The sequence below is a fragment of the Erythrolamprus reginae genome, chromosome 11, assembly GCF_031021105.1.
Source record: "Erythrolamprus reginae isolate rEryReg1 chromosome 11, rEryReg1.hap1, whole genome shotgun sequence".
In the NCBI taxonomy this organism is placed as follows: Eukaryota; Metazoa; Chordata; class Lepidosauria; order Squamata; family Dipsadidae; genus Erythrolamprus; species Erythrolamprus reginae.
This window is the reverse complement of record NC_091960.1, coordinates 3,548,149-3,565,521: the sequence shown is the minus strand read 5'-3', so window position 1 is coordinate 3,565,521 and position 17,373 is coordinate 3,548,149. Positions and strand designations below refer to the sequence as shown.

Here is a 17,373-nt window from a genome sequence, read left to right as displayed (position 1 = left end):
AGGCTGTGTTTTAATTAGTCAATTTATATGCAAAGGAAGCCGTCCATTTTCCCCCCTGTCCACCCCAAACATACGAGGGAACTAGCAACCTGGTTCTCTGTGCCACCGTCCACCCTCCTCCTCTGTGTTAGCCGAGCCGTTCACGGCGGAGCTGTCAAAACCTGTCGGGCTCACTTTACGCCTTTTCAGCTCAATTACCAGCGGCACACGGCGTGGCCGCAGTGCGCGAGTCCGCAACCGGCGGGAAGGCAGACAAGCGGCTACACGTAAGGAATCAGTTCGGCCCTCCTGCTCAATTCAACGAGCCATCAATCTTTTCAGGCATCGGGCCAGAATATCACCGGGACCGCCTTCTGCCGCACGAATCCCAGCGACCGATTCAGTCCCACAGTGTCGGTCTTCTCTGGGTCCCGTCGACTAAACAATGTCGTCTGGCGGGACCCAGGGGAAGAGCCTTCTCTGTGGCGGCCCCGGCCCTCTGGAATCAACTCCCTCCAGAGATTCGAACAGCCCCCACCCTCCTCGCCTTACATAATATGTTGAAGACCCACCTTTGTCGCCAGGCGTGGGGATAATTATCACCCTCTCTCCCTTTTTTGTTACATTTTCGGCCTTACTGTATGACCGATTAGGTTGAACGTGTATGATAGTATAGTTAGGGATTTTACTATGTTATAATTGATTTTATTTTTCTACTATTGGATTTGTAATGCATTGTATCACTGTTATGATGTGAGCCGCCCCGAGTCTTCGGAGAGGGGCGGCATGCAAATCTAGTAAATATAAATACAAAATATATAAATATAAATAAAATAATAATAATAATAATAATGATAATAATAATAATTTTTTATTAGATTTGTATGCCGCCCCTCTCTGAGGGTAGGGGAGCTGAGAATCCCGGGGCTATTTTCCCCGGTTAACTCTGCCCCAGCTCCTGCCCCAAGGAATGTGGAGTTGGAGATGGGCGAAACATCCACATGTCACAGGCCTGTTTTGCACCCGATAGAGTCAACTAGTGAAGTATCCGATGACGAAGGAAGTGTGGGTGTGATGGAAGAGTACCTCCGGAACCGCCTGCTACCGCACGAATCCCAGCGGCCGATAAGGCCCCACAGAGTTGGCATTCTCCAGTTCCCGTCAACTAAACAATGTCGTTTGGCGGGACCCAGGGGAAGAGCCTTCTGTGTGGTGGCCCCGGCCCTCTGGAATCAACTCCCCCCGGAGATTAGAACGGCCCCCACCCTCCTTGCCTTTCGTAAATTACTCAAGACCCATCTATACCGCCAGGCATGGGGGAGTTGAGACACCTTTTCCCCAGGCTTTTTTATATTTATGTTTGGATATGTATGTGTTGTTTGCTTTTTAAATATGATAGGGTTTTTTGTGTGCTTTTTAATATTAGATTTGTTTTGGCTAGAATATTGTTTTTATTGTTGTTGTGAGCCGCCCCAAGTCTTCGGAGAGGGGCGGCATACAAATCTAATAAATTGAATTGAATTGAATTGGCTGACAGCCCAGGAGGAGATCAATCTTCCTTATCTTCTTTGGATTCAGTGGAGGGACGTATGACAGATCCACGCATGCGTAGAGCTATGCATAGGAGAGAACAGCTTAAGACATATTACAGGAGATAAGAGAGGCCACCTGTGGTTGGGTGGGGCTCCAGTAATTAGATCTGCTGATAAAATAGCAACGTGCTGGCTTGGCCGTTGTGGAAGATTATCTGATCGCAGTTCGTCAAGGTGAATTGTTGTTTCCTGATTGTATTCAAGACTGTGTTTGGATTCCTGGACTTTGGATTATACTTCATTGTGAGTGTTTATCACTGTTTGGACAACAGTAACGGTGACCCAATTTCGCAGTTACTGAGTTAATAGCTGGACTTCGTTCTTGTATTGAATTTCAACTGTGCCTTGTTGCTGCAAGAAATCCCTTTGAAGTTTAAAAGGGAGTTTTTTTCTTCTCTTCTGTTGATAAAGAACATTTAGTTGCCTTCTATCTTGTGTGTGTGTCTGCTTGGACTAATTAACCCTGTAATTAAGGACTACCTGCCTAATGTGGGATACATTTTGCAAGACTCTTTTGCAAGCCCTGGTGAGAACTACAAAGATAGTAATTTGGGGTGAAAATAGGGAAAGGGGGGCTGTGTATAAAACAGAGGGCAGACGTCAAACACAGGCTGATGTTTGCCAGTCTTCCGCGGAGCTTCTGACCTGATTAAAATGGACGCGTGGCTGCGCCCCCTCACTTCCCCATCAACCTAAGTGCCGATTTTAGCCAGAGGCGATGGACACTGCGATGAATGCTTAAAGAGATGGAGACAATGCTGGCCAAGACCCCCCCCCAAAAGGTGCGTTATTGCTAAAGGGGGGGGTGTTACGTGGAGAGAAAACAGTCCAGCAGGGTTTGCGCGTCAAGCTTGAGAACAATTTTTTTTAAATCAAAATCAAATCAAAAGCTCAGCGGCATGAAAGCAGGCAAATGGACCAAAGCACAGAGTTTGACATTCATCGACAGCAGGGGGGGAAATCTTCCAGCTGATAGGCAGCAAAAACGAAACCTTTAAAGCCCTACGTGGCATTGGACCAGAGCACCTCCGGAACCGCCTGCTACCGCACGAATCCCAGCAACCGATAAGGTCCCACAGAGTTGGCCTTCTCCGGGTCCCGTCGACTAAACAATGTCGTCTGCCAGGCCCCAGGGGAAGAGCCTTCTCTGTGGCGGCCCCGGCCCTCTGGAATCAACTCCCCCCGGAGATTAGAATTGCTCCCACCTTCCTTGTCTTCCGTAAACTACTCAAGACCCACCTATACCGCCAGGCATGGGGGATTTGAGACATCTTTCCCCCAGGCTCCTTATAATTTATGTTTGGTATGTATGTGTTGTCTGGTTTTAATATGATAGGGTTTTAGTTATTTCTTTTAATATTAGATTTGTGCCACTATAATATTGTTTTTATCATTGTTGTGAGCCGCCCCGAGTCTTCAGAGAAGGGCGGCATACAAATCTAATAAATTATTATTATTATTATTATTATTATTATTATTATTATTATTATTATTATCTACAAGGGGTCCTTGGCTTACAACCGGAATTGAGCCGTCAGTCACGACAGTCATTACGTGTGTCAATTTGATGGAAATTCAACGGGTCCAAAGACGGGCTGCAAAAACAGTGGAAGGTCTTAAGCATAAAACCTATCAGGAAAGACTTCATGAACTCCATCTATAGAGTCTGGAGGACAGAAGGGAAAGGGGGGGACAGGATCGAACATTTAAATAGTTTAAAGGGTTAAATAAGGTCCGGGAGGGAAGTGTTTTTAATAGGAAAGTGAACCCAAGAACAATGGGGCACCATCTGAAGTTAGTTGGGGCAAAGATCAAAAGCAACATGAGAAAATATTATTTTACTGAAAGAGGAGTAGATGCTTGGAACAAACTTCCAGCAGACAAGGTTGATAAATCCACAGTAACTGAATTTAAACATGCCTGGGATAAACATAGGTCCATTGTAAGATAAAATACAGGAAATAGTATAAGGGCAGATTAGATGGACCAGGAGGTCTTTTTCTGTGGTCAATCTTCTATGTTTCTTTGTTTTTATTACCATTCACCCCGAAATGAAAACACAACCATCTCCACCTGACAGAAACGCTGGTCTAATTAATGGCGCCTAGCCGCCTGTGCCGTTCAATAGCACATTAACGTTCCTAATTGTCCCTTCGGAGCAGGACGGGCTCGGCGTTCGGGGCCATTTGCCGAGAAGCGGAGACAGTAATGAGAAATGACTCGGCGACGCCTCGTGTGGAATGCTAACGGCCTTTTGTCGATGTGTAGCCACGAGGGTACTAGGCAGAAAACTCTGCATCATTTCAGACAAACGGCTGTCCCATCTCTTTCTTCAAAACCTCCAGGGTTGGAAGCACCCACAATTTCTGGTGGCAAGGCGTTCCACTGCTTCATTGTTCTCGCTGTTAGGAAATTTTCTCCTTAGATTCTCCGAGCTTCTATCATATCTCAAGACCTAAAATGGTCACCTAACATCAAAAAAGCACAACAAAGGATGTTCTTTCTGCGCCAATTCAGGAAGCTCAAACTGCCCAAGGAGCTGCTGATCTAGTTCTACAGAGGAATCCTTGAGTCTGTCATCTGCACCTCCATCACTGTCTGGTTCGGTTCTGCAACCCAACAAGACCGACACAGACTTCAGAGGAGAATCAGAACGGCAGAAAGAACCATGGCTGCCAACCTGCCTTCTATTCAGGACCTATACACTGCACGAGTCAAAAAGAGGGATGTGAAAATATTTACTGACCCCTCGCATCCTGGACACAAACTATTTCAACTCCTACCCTCAAAACATCACTACAGAGCACTGCACACCAAGACAACTAGACAAAAGGACAGTTTTTCCCCCGAACGCCATCACTCTGCTAAACAAATAATTCCCTCAACACTGTCAAACTATCTACTAAGTTTGCACTTCTATTCTACCAGTTTTTCTCATCATTCCTATCGTCCTTTTCCTCCCACTTAGGACTGTATGACTGTCACTTGTTGCATGTATCCTTAAGATTTTTATTAATATTGTTTCCTCATTACTTATTTGACCCCTATGACAATCATTAAGTGTTGTACATTATTCTTGACAAATGCATCTTTTCTTTTATGTACACTGAGAGCATATGCACCAAAGACAAAATAATAATAACAATAACAATAATAATAAGAATTTATTAGATTTGCATGCCGCCTCTCTCCGAAAACTCGGGGCTGCTCACAGCAATAACACTTGGCCAATAAATAATTCTATTCTATTCCATATTTTCTATTCTATTCTATTCCATATTTTCTACTCTATTCTATTCTATTCCATATTTTGTATTCTATTCTATTCCATATTTTCTATTCTATTCTATTTTATTCTATTCCGTATTTTCTATTCTATTCTATTGTATTCTATTCCGTATTTTCTATTGTATTCTATTCCATATTTTCTATTGTATTATATTCCATATTTTCTATTCTATTATATTCCATATTTTCTATTCTATTTATTCCATATTTTCTATTCTATTCTATTTTATTCTACTCTATTCCTGACACTGAGAGCATATGCACCAAAGACAAATTCCTTGTGTGTCCAATCACACTTGGCCAATAAAGAATTCGATTCAATTCAATGCTACAGTATATCTAACTTGCTTCTCTCCTGGCTTAGTTTCCACCCATTGCTTCTTGTCTGGCCTTCAGGAGCTTTGGAGAATACGGCTAAGGTCCAGACGGCCACAAAATGGGGCAGACCGAAACTTCACCTGACTTTTTTAGGTTGCTCTTGATTATTTTTTGTGTAACCATGCCCTACAGATATCCCTGACACACATAAGTCTTCGGAGAGGGGCGGCATACAAATCTAAGTAATAAATAATAAATAATAAATAAATAACGAGGTTGGTGGATCGGCCCCCACAGAGTCAATCATGAGCTGATGGATGAATACCTCTAATTAAGGTGGTTGCCAACAACCTGAGAGGCTTGCCAGAAAACACACACACACACACAGAGGGAGGGTGGGACACGGGTTTTCAGAGCTTGTGATTGGGGAGGGAGAGAAATCACAAATTGCTTTGTCAATCAAGGGGTGTCAGCGTGCCCGATACCCACCATAACCACACACCTCCTTGTGCCATTTATTATTATTATTTATAAAATCAAGATCACATAAAGCGTTAATACCACGCGGCCTGCACTGGTTGCCGTATCAGTTTCCGGTCACAATTCAAAGTGTTGGTCACGACCTATAAAGCCTTACATGGCATCAGGCCAGAATAAATCCGGGACCGCCTTCTGCCGCACGAATCCCAGTGGACGATAAGGTCCTATAGTTGGCCTTCTCTGGGTCCCGTCAACTAAACAATGTCGTCTGGCGGGACCCACGGGAAGAGCCTTCTCTGTGGCGGCCCCGACCCTTTGGAATCAACTCCCCCCCGGAGATTAGAACCGCCCCCACCCTCCTTGCCTTTCGCAAGTTACTCAAGACCCACCTATGTCGCCAGGCATGGGGTAATTGACTTACCCCTAGGCTATGGTAGATTTATGTATGGTATTGACTGAGTTGTATGGTTTTAACAATGGGTTTTTTAATGTGTTTTTAATATATTGGATTTGTGACATTGTATTCTGTTCTGAGCCACTCCGAGTCCTGGTGTGACATGGGCATATTTGGGGAAGCCCATGATTGCTCTCGCAGCTGCATTCTGCACGATCTGAAGTTTCCGAATACTTTTCAAAGGTAGCCCCATGTAGAGAGCATTACAGTAGTCGAGCCTCGAGGGCATGAGTGACTGTGAGCAGTGACTCCCGGTCCAAGTAGGGTCGCAACTGGCGCACCAGGCGAACCTGGGCAAACGCCCCCCTCACCACAGCTGAAAGATGTTTCTCTAATGTGAGCTGTGGATCGAGGAGGATGCCCAAGTTGCGGACCCTCTCTGAGGGAGTCAATAATTCCCCCCCTCCAGGGTAATGGACGGACAGATGGCATTGTCCTTGGGAGGCAGGACCCACAGCCACTCCATCTTATCAGGGTTGAGTTTGAGTCTGTTGACACCCATCCAGACCCAACAGCCTCCAAGCACCGGCACATCACTTCCACTGCTTCGTTGACTGGACAAGGGGTGGAGATGTAAAGCTGGGTATCATCTGCATATTGACATGATACCCCCATCCCACAGACCCCCCCCCACACCAAACGGGGGTTGAAGTCCAGATTCGGAAACGCCATAACCCATTCCCCTTCGCCCTCACCTGTTCTTCCGAACACGAGCCTTTCATGGTGGACAGCAGGATTTTCTTCTCAACGCTGTCGATGGCGAAGGTCAACACCGCAGGGGCGTCCTGCAGAAAGAGAGAACGTTGCATTCGCCGACGCCAAGGAAAAATCTTTTAATTTCGATATCGATTGGAACCGGACCTGCCAATCCTGGGGTGCTTACGAAAGCCAAAATTTGCATGAGAAACGCAGCTAAAATAATTAGGGTTAGCCCCCCCCCCTTGAATTCAGAGATTGGTATGCCAGAGAGGGGGGTCATACAAATCTAATAAATAATAAATAATAAATGTTTGTATGATTGGTCTCTTAAATCGGGGTTTTTTAGATTATTTTTAATATTAGACTTGTTTACATTGTCTTCTTTATTGTTGTTAGCCGCCCCGAGTCTTCGGAGAGGGGCGTCATACAAATCTAATAAATAATAAATAATAAATGTTTGTATGATTGGTCTCTTAAATTGGGGTTTTTTAGATTATTTTTAATATTCGATTTGTTTACATTGTCTTCTTTATTGTTGTTAGCCGCCCCGAGTCTTCGGAGAGGGGCGGCATACAAATCTAATAAATAATAAATAAAATAAATAAATAATTCCACGCAGTTAGGTTTCAAGTTGAGCTAAACTCTCAGCCGATCCAATTTTCTCGCCATGTCCAAACTTCTCCGTTCTAAAGTAAGCGGATTAAAGTAGATTTGGCGAAGGGCTGCTATTTTCCCGTTGAAGCAGCACGCAATGATGGAGCTTTAAATGTTTTGCTGGGAATCTTTTCTGAAAAAAACAACATTCCGTTTTTTTCTGATCCCTTTTACAAGAGGAATTTAGGGAGCACGGGACGTAGATAATTTAATAATTCAAGTAAATAAAACGTGATTTGGCATTTCATTATCTTGTTGAATTATTGATAGTGGAAAGGGGAAAAAAAGCTTGGGTTAGTTAAAACAAACTGTCCACCGTCCTCGGATTGTCTCATGTGTTTCTCCACCTGGGTGATTTTAAGACTTCCAGAATTCCCTGGCCTTTTCCTGAGAGAGGGAGCGAGGGAGAAAAGGAGAGGGAGAGGATAGAGTGTGAGAAGGGGAGGAGAAGACAGAGGGAAAGAGAGGGTGAGGAAGGGTGAGAAGGAGACACGGGAATAAGAGAGAGGGGGGAAAGGGAGAGAGAGATAGAAGGGAAGAAAAGGAGAGAAAGGGAGAGAGAAAGAGAGGAGGGGAGTAAAAGAGATAGAATGAGAAAGGGAGAGAGAAGGAGGGGGAGAGAGAGAGAAAGAAAAGGAGAGAGGGAGAGAAAGGGAGAGAAAGAGAGGAGAGGGAGAAAAAGAGGAAAAGGGAGAGAGGGAGAGAGAAACAGGAAAAGGGAGAGAGAGAAAGGGAGAAGGAGACAGAGAAAGGGAGAGAGGGAAGAGAGAAGAGAGGGGAAACAGGAGGGGGAGACAAAGGGGGAAGAAAGGGAGAAAGGGAAAGGGAGAAAGAGGGAGGGGGAGAGACAGGAAAGGAAAAGGACAGAGGGGGAGAAAGGGAGAGAGAGAAAGAAAGGAGAGGGAGAAAAAGAGGAAAAGGGAGAGAGGGAGAAGACGACAGAGGGAAAGGGAGGGGGAGAAAGGGGGAAGAAAGGGAAAGAAGGAGAAAGAGAGAAGAGAGAATGAGGGAGAGGGGAAAAGGGAAGCAGAGAAAAAGAGGGGGAGAGAGGAAGAAAGGGAAAGAAGAGAGGGAGAGAAACAGGAAAAGGGAGAGAGAGAAAGGGAGAGGGAGGGAAAGGGGGGAGGGAAAGGAGAGGGAGAGAAAAAAGGGAAGGAGACAGGAGAGGGAAAAAAGGAGAAAGGGGGAGAGAGGGAAAGAGAGGTGAGCAATGGAGAGAATCCAGCTGCGAATTAAAACCCAGCAAACGCATTCAGAAAGGCTTACGGATTTGGTCGTCCAGAACAAAGAGCTTTTATCCCTGCCAAGTCCAAAGAAGCGAATCACCTGCTGCAGCCCTTTGACTGGACTTGGCGTCGTGACAGGCCAAAGATTTACGGGCCAAGTGTCCCAAAGCCAGGGGTTCCCTCCCCGGCAGCGCCACCAGCTCGAATCTGGACCACGAAAGCCCACAAAGGTCTACCGAATGCATCCCGCAGGGCTGGGATCCCGCAGAGCCGGCCTACGTTGCCCATAGGGCTGGACTACAATTCCTATCCTCCCCAGCCGGCTTGGGGATTACACTTCTTCCATCTTTCAGGAGGGGGCTGATGTTGCTAAGAATCCAGGCACGAGTCCCTTTGGGACGAACGTTTTTCAACTTCTGCACCTTTAAGAAGAGGAATGGACTTCAACTCCCAGAATTCCTGGCTGGGGAATTCTGGGAGTTGAAGTCCGCTCTTCTTCTTCTTAAAGGTGCAGAAGTTGAGAAACAATTGCTGTTCTGCGAAGTGACAAGAGCAGAATTTTTACCAATTTTTTGCCCATGTTGTTTTTCCCCTTACTCCTCCCCATGGGGCCTTGGGTACTCCCTGCCACCAGAAGAACACTGGCGTTTATCTAGACCAAAATGAAGGAGGATTCCCACCTTTTCTTGTTTCGCCGTGGGGTCCAGGAGGATGTTTCCATCGACGTCCAAGGCGCAGGTCACTCCGCAGAATAAGGAGCTCATGGGCAGCCCGGCGTCCATCAGTCCCACGCAGGCGGCATTCAAACAGCTGGACAGAAGCTTTATGGGCAGAGGTTTTGATTCAAGGCAAACAACGCAGCAGGGGCCGGCAAGGGAGGGGGAGCGGGTAAAAAACGGGCCAGGTCTGCAATTTCCAGCTACCCAGAGTCGAATGGAATGTACCACATTTTTTTCGAGGTATAAAACACACCTTTTTACCACCCACCCACCCCAAAAAAGAGGTATAAAACACACCTTTTTACCACCCACCCACCCCAAAAAAAACTTGAAAACCTGATTTCCCGTCGACTCTGGGTAGCATGGCCCCCACCCTACTGGGTTTCCGAAAAGCCTTGAAAACCTGGTTTTGCCAGCAGGCCTGGGGGCTGTGAGAATTAACAGTAATTTATTGGGCAGACACGAACTGATTGGGATGCTTGGTGTACAAATGGAGTGATTATATTGTAGGGGTTTTTAAAATTATTATTATTATTATTATTACTATTATTATTATTATTATAGTGATTTATTATTATTATTATTAGGAAATTTGTTTATTCGTTATTATGAAATGTTTTTCATTATTATGAAATGTTTTAATTTGATTATACAATGGTACCTCTACTTAAGAACACCGCTACTTACAAACTTTTCTAGATAAGATTATTTTTGCCTCTTCTGAAGAACCATTTTCCACTTACAAACCCAAGCCTCCGAAACTGTAACCGGAAAAGGCAGGGAGAAGCCTCCGTGGGGCCTCTCTAGGAATCTCCTGGGAGGAAACAGAGCCGGAAAGGGCAGGGAGAAGCCTCTGTGGAGCCTCTCTAGGAATCTCATGGGAGGAAACAGGGCTGGAAAAGGTAGGGAGAAGACTCCTTGGGGCCTCTCTAGGAATCTCCTGGGAGGAAACAGGACTGGAAAAGGCAGGGAGAAGCCTCTGTGGGGCCTCTCTAGGAATCTCCTGGGAGGAAAGGGCCGGAAAAGGCAGGGAGAAGCCTCTGTGGAGCCTCTCTAGGAATCTCCTGGGAGGAAAGGGCCGGAAAAGGTGGGGAGAAGCCTCTGTGGGGCCTCTCTAGGAATTCCTGGGAATGAAACAGGGCCTCCACCCTCCCTATGGTTTCCCCAATCGCATGCATTATTTGCTTTCACATTGATTCCTATGGGAAAAATTGCTTCTTCTTAGAAACTTTTCTGGTCACGGAACGAATTAAGTTCGTAAGTAGAGGTACCACTGTTATTGTTTCATAATGATTGTTGTAAGCCGCCCCGAGTCTTCAGGGAGTGGGCGGCATATGAATTCAATCAATCAATCAATCAATCAAATCAAATATATAAATAAATAAATGTGTGTGTTTGTGTAATGTATTGTCATTATGTATTGTTTTTATCACTGTTCTGTGCCGCCCCGCGTCTACGGAGAGGGGCGGCATACAAATCTAATAAATAATAATAATAATAATAATAATAATAATAATAATAATAATAATAATAATAATAATGTCAGGAGCCCTGAAAATGCCATTTGCTCGCCAGCCTGGCCTCTTTTAACATGCAACAGGGTTACTCGCCAGCCTCTCTTCTCTCTTCCTGCTATCCGTCAATGCTTGGTTGCCCTCTGCGGGCTGCAGATAAGTAGCTACACGGGGATTGACTGACAAGGATTAAAAAAAGACTCCCGGGATTTCAAGGCCACTGCTGCCCTCTGCCGCCCACTTCCCCTGCCCAATTATTTAAGAACCTAAGAACATCAGAAGAGCCATGCTGAATCGGGCCAAAGCCCATCGAGTCCAGCCTTCTGTGTCCCACAATGGCCCCCCAATTGTCCATGGGGATCTTGAGCAGAAAGAGAAGGCAGGACCCTCTCTTTCCCTCGACCCCCAACAAATGGGACCCAAGGGAACCCTGCCTGCCTCAACCCACAGAGGCGGCACATGGACATCCGTTTCAATAACCAGCTATGATACACTCGGCATCCCTGAATCTGTCTAATCCTGCCTTGAAGCTCTCCAGGCTGACAGCTGTCACGACCTCTTCTGGAAGTGGATTCCATCAACCAAGGACCCTCTGGGTGAAGAAATATTTCCCTTGATTTGTCCTCACTTTCTTACCTATGATCTTTCTTTCTTTCTTTCTTTCTTTCTTTCTTTCTTTCTTTCTTTCTTTCTTTCTTTCTTTCTTTCTTTCTTTCTTTCTTACTTACTTACTTACTTACTTACTTACTTACTTACTTACTTACTTACTTATTTATTGGATTTGTATGCCGCCCCTCTCTGCAGACTCGGGGTGGCTAACAACAGTAATAAAACAGCATATAATAATAATCCAATACTAAAAACAGTTAAAAAACCCATTATTATAAAAACCAAACATACGTACATACATACCATGCATGGAATTGTAAAGGCCTAGGGGGAAAGAGCATCTCAATTCCCCCATGCCTGGTGGCAGAGGTGGGTTTTAAGCAGCTTACGAAAGGCAAGGAGGGTGGGGGCAATTCTAATCTCTGGGGGGAGTTGCTTCCAGAGGGCCGGGGCCGCCACAGAGAAGGCTCTTTCCCCGGGTCCTGCCAAGCGACATTGTTTAGTTGATGGGACCTGGAGAAGACCCACTCTGTGGGACCTAACTGATCGCTGGGATTCGTGCAGCAGAAGGCGGTCCCTGAGATAATTAGGGAGGGCCCCCTCGTCCAAGTATAAAAAATAATTTTCTCCATCCACCTTTTCTATCCCATGTATGATTTTATACCCTTCGATCAAGCCACCCCTTCAACGCCGTCTTTCAAGGCTGAAGAGACCAAGGCGTTGCAACCTGGTTTCATAAGGGAGGGGCTCCAAACAAATCAATCAATCCATTTCCTGAGTGACCCAACCCGTCCCCCTTCAAGATATCTTTTTTTTCCATAAAAAGGATACAGATCCAGCATCTGTAATCACCTGGAGAACCACCGTAATAGAGGAACGAGGATGCAGGTTGCCCAAAATCACGGCCTCGCAGGTCTTCTTGATCATCTGTTCTCTGCTTTTTTCGTAGACCCCTGCAAAAAGGGATGAGTTTGCGTGTCTGTTAGGAGGCTTAGAAATTTGTTAAAATGACACCGTGCTGAAAAGAAACATAGAAACATAAGAAACACAGAAGACTGACGGCAGAAAAAGACCTCGTGGTCCATCTAGTCTGCCCTTCTGCTATTTCCTGTATTTAATCTTAGGATGGATCTATGTTTATCCCAGGCATGTTTCAATTCAGTTACTGTGGATTTATCTACCACGTCTGCTGGAAGTTTGTTCCAAGCATCTACTACTCTTTCAGTAAAATAATATTTTCTCATGTTGCCTTTGATCTTTCCCCCAACTAACTTCAGATTGTGTCCCCTTGTTCTTGTGTTCACTTTCCTATTAAAAACACTTCCCTCCTGGACCTTATTTAACCCTTTAAAAGAATCAAAGAGAGGCAGCTCTCGGCTGATGACCGCACAATAGGGGCCAAAATTTCCTTTCCTAAGCAAGGCAGCGAGTTCAGTGATCGTGCACGATTCTTTTTTTTACAACCTTTTCGATTATTAAGCGAGACGCAGCTGCCGTTAAGAGAATCACGAAGTTCGTAAAGCGAATCCTGCTTCTCCCATCGGGTCCACGGGGAAGGCAGATTCGCTTAACAGATGTGTTACTAGCTTAAACAACTGCAGCGATTCGCGTAACAATGATAGCCAGGAAAAGGCGGCACAATGGAGGTCAAACTCACTTCACCGCCGTCCCGCTTAGCGACGGAAACACCGGGCCCCATTATAGAGCGAGGACTACCTGTATCTCTTTAAAAAAAATCTTTATTAAGTTTCTACATATAAAAAAAAGTCAAAACAAACAAAACATACAAAGGAAGGGGAAGGAAGGAAAGAAGGAAGGGAGGGAGGGAGGAAGGGAGGAAGGAAAGAAGGAAGGAAAGGAGGGAGGGAGGAAGAAAAGAAGGAAGGAAGGAAGGAAAGAAGGAAGGAAAGAAGGAAGGGAGGAAGGAAAGAAGGAAGGGAGGAAAGAAGGAAGGAAGGAAAGAAGGAAGGGAGGAAGGGAGGAAAGAAGAAAGGGAGGAAGAAGAAAGGAAGGAAGGATGAAGGAAGGAAAGAAAGAAAGAAGAAAAGAAGAAAGGAAGGAAGGAAAGAAAGAAGGAATGAAGGAAAGAAGGAAGAAAAATGAAAGAAAGTATACAGACAAATCAGCTTATAAACATAGAACATATAAAGCGTTCCGTTTCAGTGGTGTTCGATATATGCACATAGTTATTTTCTTATCATCAATTAATATTTTCTTTCACTACATACATATATTTGTTATATAAGACATATTTTGTCAACCACATTGTTGACTATCACTACCAAGCAACCTAATATTAAGTATTTGCACCTAGCGTGTGCAATTGTGTGTTTCCTTTCTTTAGTTCTGTATATCATATCGTATTCATTTTGGATATTTCCGAGGAAGGTACGGATTCGTTTTTAGGGGTTTTATGTTCCATGGATTTATGACTACCTATATCTCTCAGAGCAGGAGGCCCCAAGTCGCTCACACCTTTCCAAGCAGCTTCTCTGCTTCTACCGTAATTTTCTGTGATCGAATGAATCCATAAAATCCTTTCAGAGGAGCTTTTCTCGTTGCCCTACAAAGGAAATAAATCCCTTTTGTTTTTCAATGGCACAACTGCGCAATTTCCAAGAAAATTGGAAATTCGATTCCTCCAGAGACTCTGAAAGCATTGAAAAGGGTCTTGCGGGAAGGGAATTTATTTATTTTTCCCTTTTTGGGTTCGTTTCCTCACTCCGCATGCCAACAATATTCTTTTGTCATCGCCTGGCAGAAGGAACAAAATACCAGATGGCACGATGGCTGGGATTCCAGATGGGCCCGCTTGGTTATGGAGATAACAGATCACTTCACCTTTGGCTCGTGTTCCCTTCAAGAAGTGTGGGGGAAACGGCGAAGGTGGCCAAGAATTTAAATCGAAGGAAGAGGTGGAAACAGCAGCCATACTCCGGCAATATACATATGTAGCAACAGCAATAGCACTTTAGACTTACAGCTGAATATATACAGCTTCGTGGTGCTTTGCAGCCCTCTCTAAGCAGTTTACAGAATCAGCCTCTTGCCCCCAACAATTTGGGTCCTCATTTGACCCACCACGGAAGGATGGGAGGCTGAGTACAACCTTGAGCCTGGTGAGATTTGAACTGCTGGCAATTGGCAGAATTAGACTGTGATACTGCATTCTAGAAAGAAGAAAGGAAGGAAAGCAGGGAAGGAAGAAAGGAAGGGGGGAGGGAGGGAAGGAAGGAAGATAGGAAAGGAAGGAAAGGAGGGAAGGAAGGAAGGAAGGAAGGGGGAGGGAGGGAAGGAAGATAGGAAAGGAAGGAAGGAAGGAAAGAAGATAGGAAAGGAAGGAAGGAAGGAAAGAAGATAGGAAAGGAAGGAAAGGAGGAAAGGAAGAGAAGGAAGGAAGGAAGGAAGGAAGGAAGGAAGGCTGAGTAAACTTTGAGCCTGGTGAGATTCGAACTGCTGGCAATTGGCAGAATTAGCCTGTAATACTGCATTCTCAGAGGAAGACAGGCAAGCAGATTGGTTTACAGAGTCAGCCTGTTGCACCCAACAATCTGGGTCCTCACTTGATCCACTTCCGAAGGATGGAAGGCTGAGTAAACTTTGAGCCTGGTGAGATTCGAACTGCCAAACGGCAGGCAGCCGGCAGGCAGCAGAAGTAGCCTGCAGTACTGCACTCTAACCACTGCACCACATGTTGGTGGCTCACCATTATGTTACACTTTCCCTGGACTTGTATATTCATCCATCCTGGGAAGCCAACCTAAATTACAGTTAATCCTTGAATAACGACTGCAACGGAATCTGGAACTATGATCTAAAATGCCCGGTGGTTATTAAGCAGTTTACCCACGTGATTTAGTTAAAGGAATAATATTCTTGTCTTCCTAATGTGCTTATCAAGGATAAAATAAGAAAAGAGCGTGAGCGTGCAAATTTCAAAATCTGAACAAATTCATTTTAGTGAACACACGCAAGAGAATATACACACAGCAGCCCCAATGGTAAGGGAAGCAGGAGACGGGGAGTTCTAGTCCCGCCTTAGATATGAAAGCAAACTGGGTGACTTTGAGCTGATCACCAAGAGAGGGGGAGTTCTAGTCCTGCCTTAGGCGTGAAAGACGGCTGGGTGACCATGGGTCAATCACTCTCAGCCCCACCCTCCTTACAGGGTTGGTGTTTTGGGGAAAAACAGGAGGGAGGCATGTTGGATATGTTTATCACCTTGAGTTTTTTGTAAAAGTAATAAAGGCAAGGATGCAAATACAATACATACATATTGTTCAATCAGCATTTAACAGGCCAACCCCCTCCCCCAACCCTCAAAACCCCCCACCCTTTGGGGTGACCTCTAACCCAGGGTTCCCCCTCACCTGGCAGGCCCACCTTCGGTCTTAGCAGCACCTCCAGAGTGGCTTTGTCATAGATTTCCTTGCTGACCTTCACTTCTGTGGGTCCGTAGACCCCAACTAACACGGAGGTGTCCCCTGGAAAAAAAATCCCCAGAAAGGAAGGTTCTGAGCATGATGCTTTCAGCTGGATTACAGAAAATGATACAATTACAGGAATTTCTCTGCTCTAAATCCCCCTTTTGGGTGGGAGACCTGACTGAAGTACAAATATGTTGAATTACTGTATATGTATACTGTATATATATATTGTAATTGGATTACTAATATACAATGTATATAGTAATATATACAGAGATTATATAGAGAGAGTATATATAGAGAGAGTAATATAGTTATTTGTTTTTGTAGATTTTGAGAGAGAGAGAGAGAGAGAGAGAGAGAGAGAGAGTGTGTGTGTGTGTGTGTGTGTGTGTGTATATGTTCACCCTAGCACAAGGGCAAAAGCACCAGCCTGAAGATGACGAGTGGGACGGTGGGACCTGGTCGAAACATCACCAGGAATCTCTGAAACTTACACGGGAAGAAACCCAAATATGCCAATATGGTTGTATGGTTTTAATAATGGTTTTTTATGTGCTTTTAATATATTGGATTTGTGACGTTGTATTTTGTTATGAGCCGCTCCAAGTCCTCAGAGAAAGGCAGCATACAAATCTAATTATTAATATTATTATTATATATATATATATATATATGTAGATTGTTCTGAGTTCGGGTTTTGCCCTGTGTAATGTTTTGCATGTCTATGCGACGTTTCGGTAAAATCACATTTACCATCATCAGGCTGGAGTTCCAATATATACACACACACATACATACAGTATATATATACACACACACACACACACACACACACACACACACACACACACAGTATATATATATCTATATAATTCCGGAATAAACACCACGAGGAGATCAAGAAGTGGGGTGGTGGGAGGGCAGCTAGGGGGGAGGAGAAGCAAGCCGCGCCGCGTACCCTGCATCCAGGAGACGGAGCCGTCAGGACGGGAGATCGGCCCTTGCTCGCACACGATCCGGCGCAAAGAGGGCAGCTCGCCGGAGTCGAAGCGCCGATGCTGGAGCCCCATGCCGCCCACGTCGAGCTCCATGCTGCCCGCCTCGCGGCACTTCCGCATCCGGGCCTTTCTCCCACCCCACCCCAGCCAGGCTGATTGGCGGTTGGGCGCCAGGCCACGCCCCCCGCTCTCTGGAGGGCCCGCCTCCCCAAGCCTAGGCGGCCCTGCGTGGCTTTTGCAAGGGGAAGCCTTTGGGCGGGGGGGAGCCTTGCACCCATTCTGTTCTTTTGTCATTTTTGTTTTTTTTATTCAGTTGATGAGTTTCTAGCCCAGCAAATCTAACAGTGATATCTATTGCTATTATTCTATCTCTCTATCTTTTCTTTTATGTGCACTGAGAGCATCTGCACCAG

The 17,373-nt window shown here is 45.2% G+C and overlaps 1 protein-coding gene across 2 annotated transcripts in view; it reads right to left on the bottom strand.

Annotated features, from left to right (window-relative positions):
* Window positions 1-17,082, bottom strand: part of EXOSC5 (exosome component 5) — a 50,255-nt gene extending 33,173 nt beyond the window's left edge. Inside the window, exons 1-5 of one of the 2 annotated variants that reach the window (XM_070764290.1) lie at window positions 16,921-17,082; window positions 15,903-16,016; window positions 12,364-12,485; window positions 9,371-9,511; window positions 6,807-6,896 (exon numbers count right to left, since the gene is read on the bottom strand). In XM_070764290.1, the coding sequence (XP_070620391.1) occupies window positions 6,807-6,896; window positions 9,371-9,511; window positions 12,364-12,485; window positions 15,903-16,016; window positions 16,921-17,080 (627 nt within the window). In that variant the 5' untranslated portion in view covers window positions 17,081-17,082. The remainder of the gene's footprint in view (window positions 1-6,806; window positions 6,897-9,370; window positions 9,512-12,363; window positions 12,486-15,902; window positions 16,017-16,920) is intronic. The other variant, XM_070764292.1, reaches the window with a different exon arrangement.
* Between the last annotated feature and the right edge of the window lie 291 nt (window positions 17,083-17,373).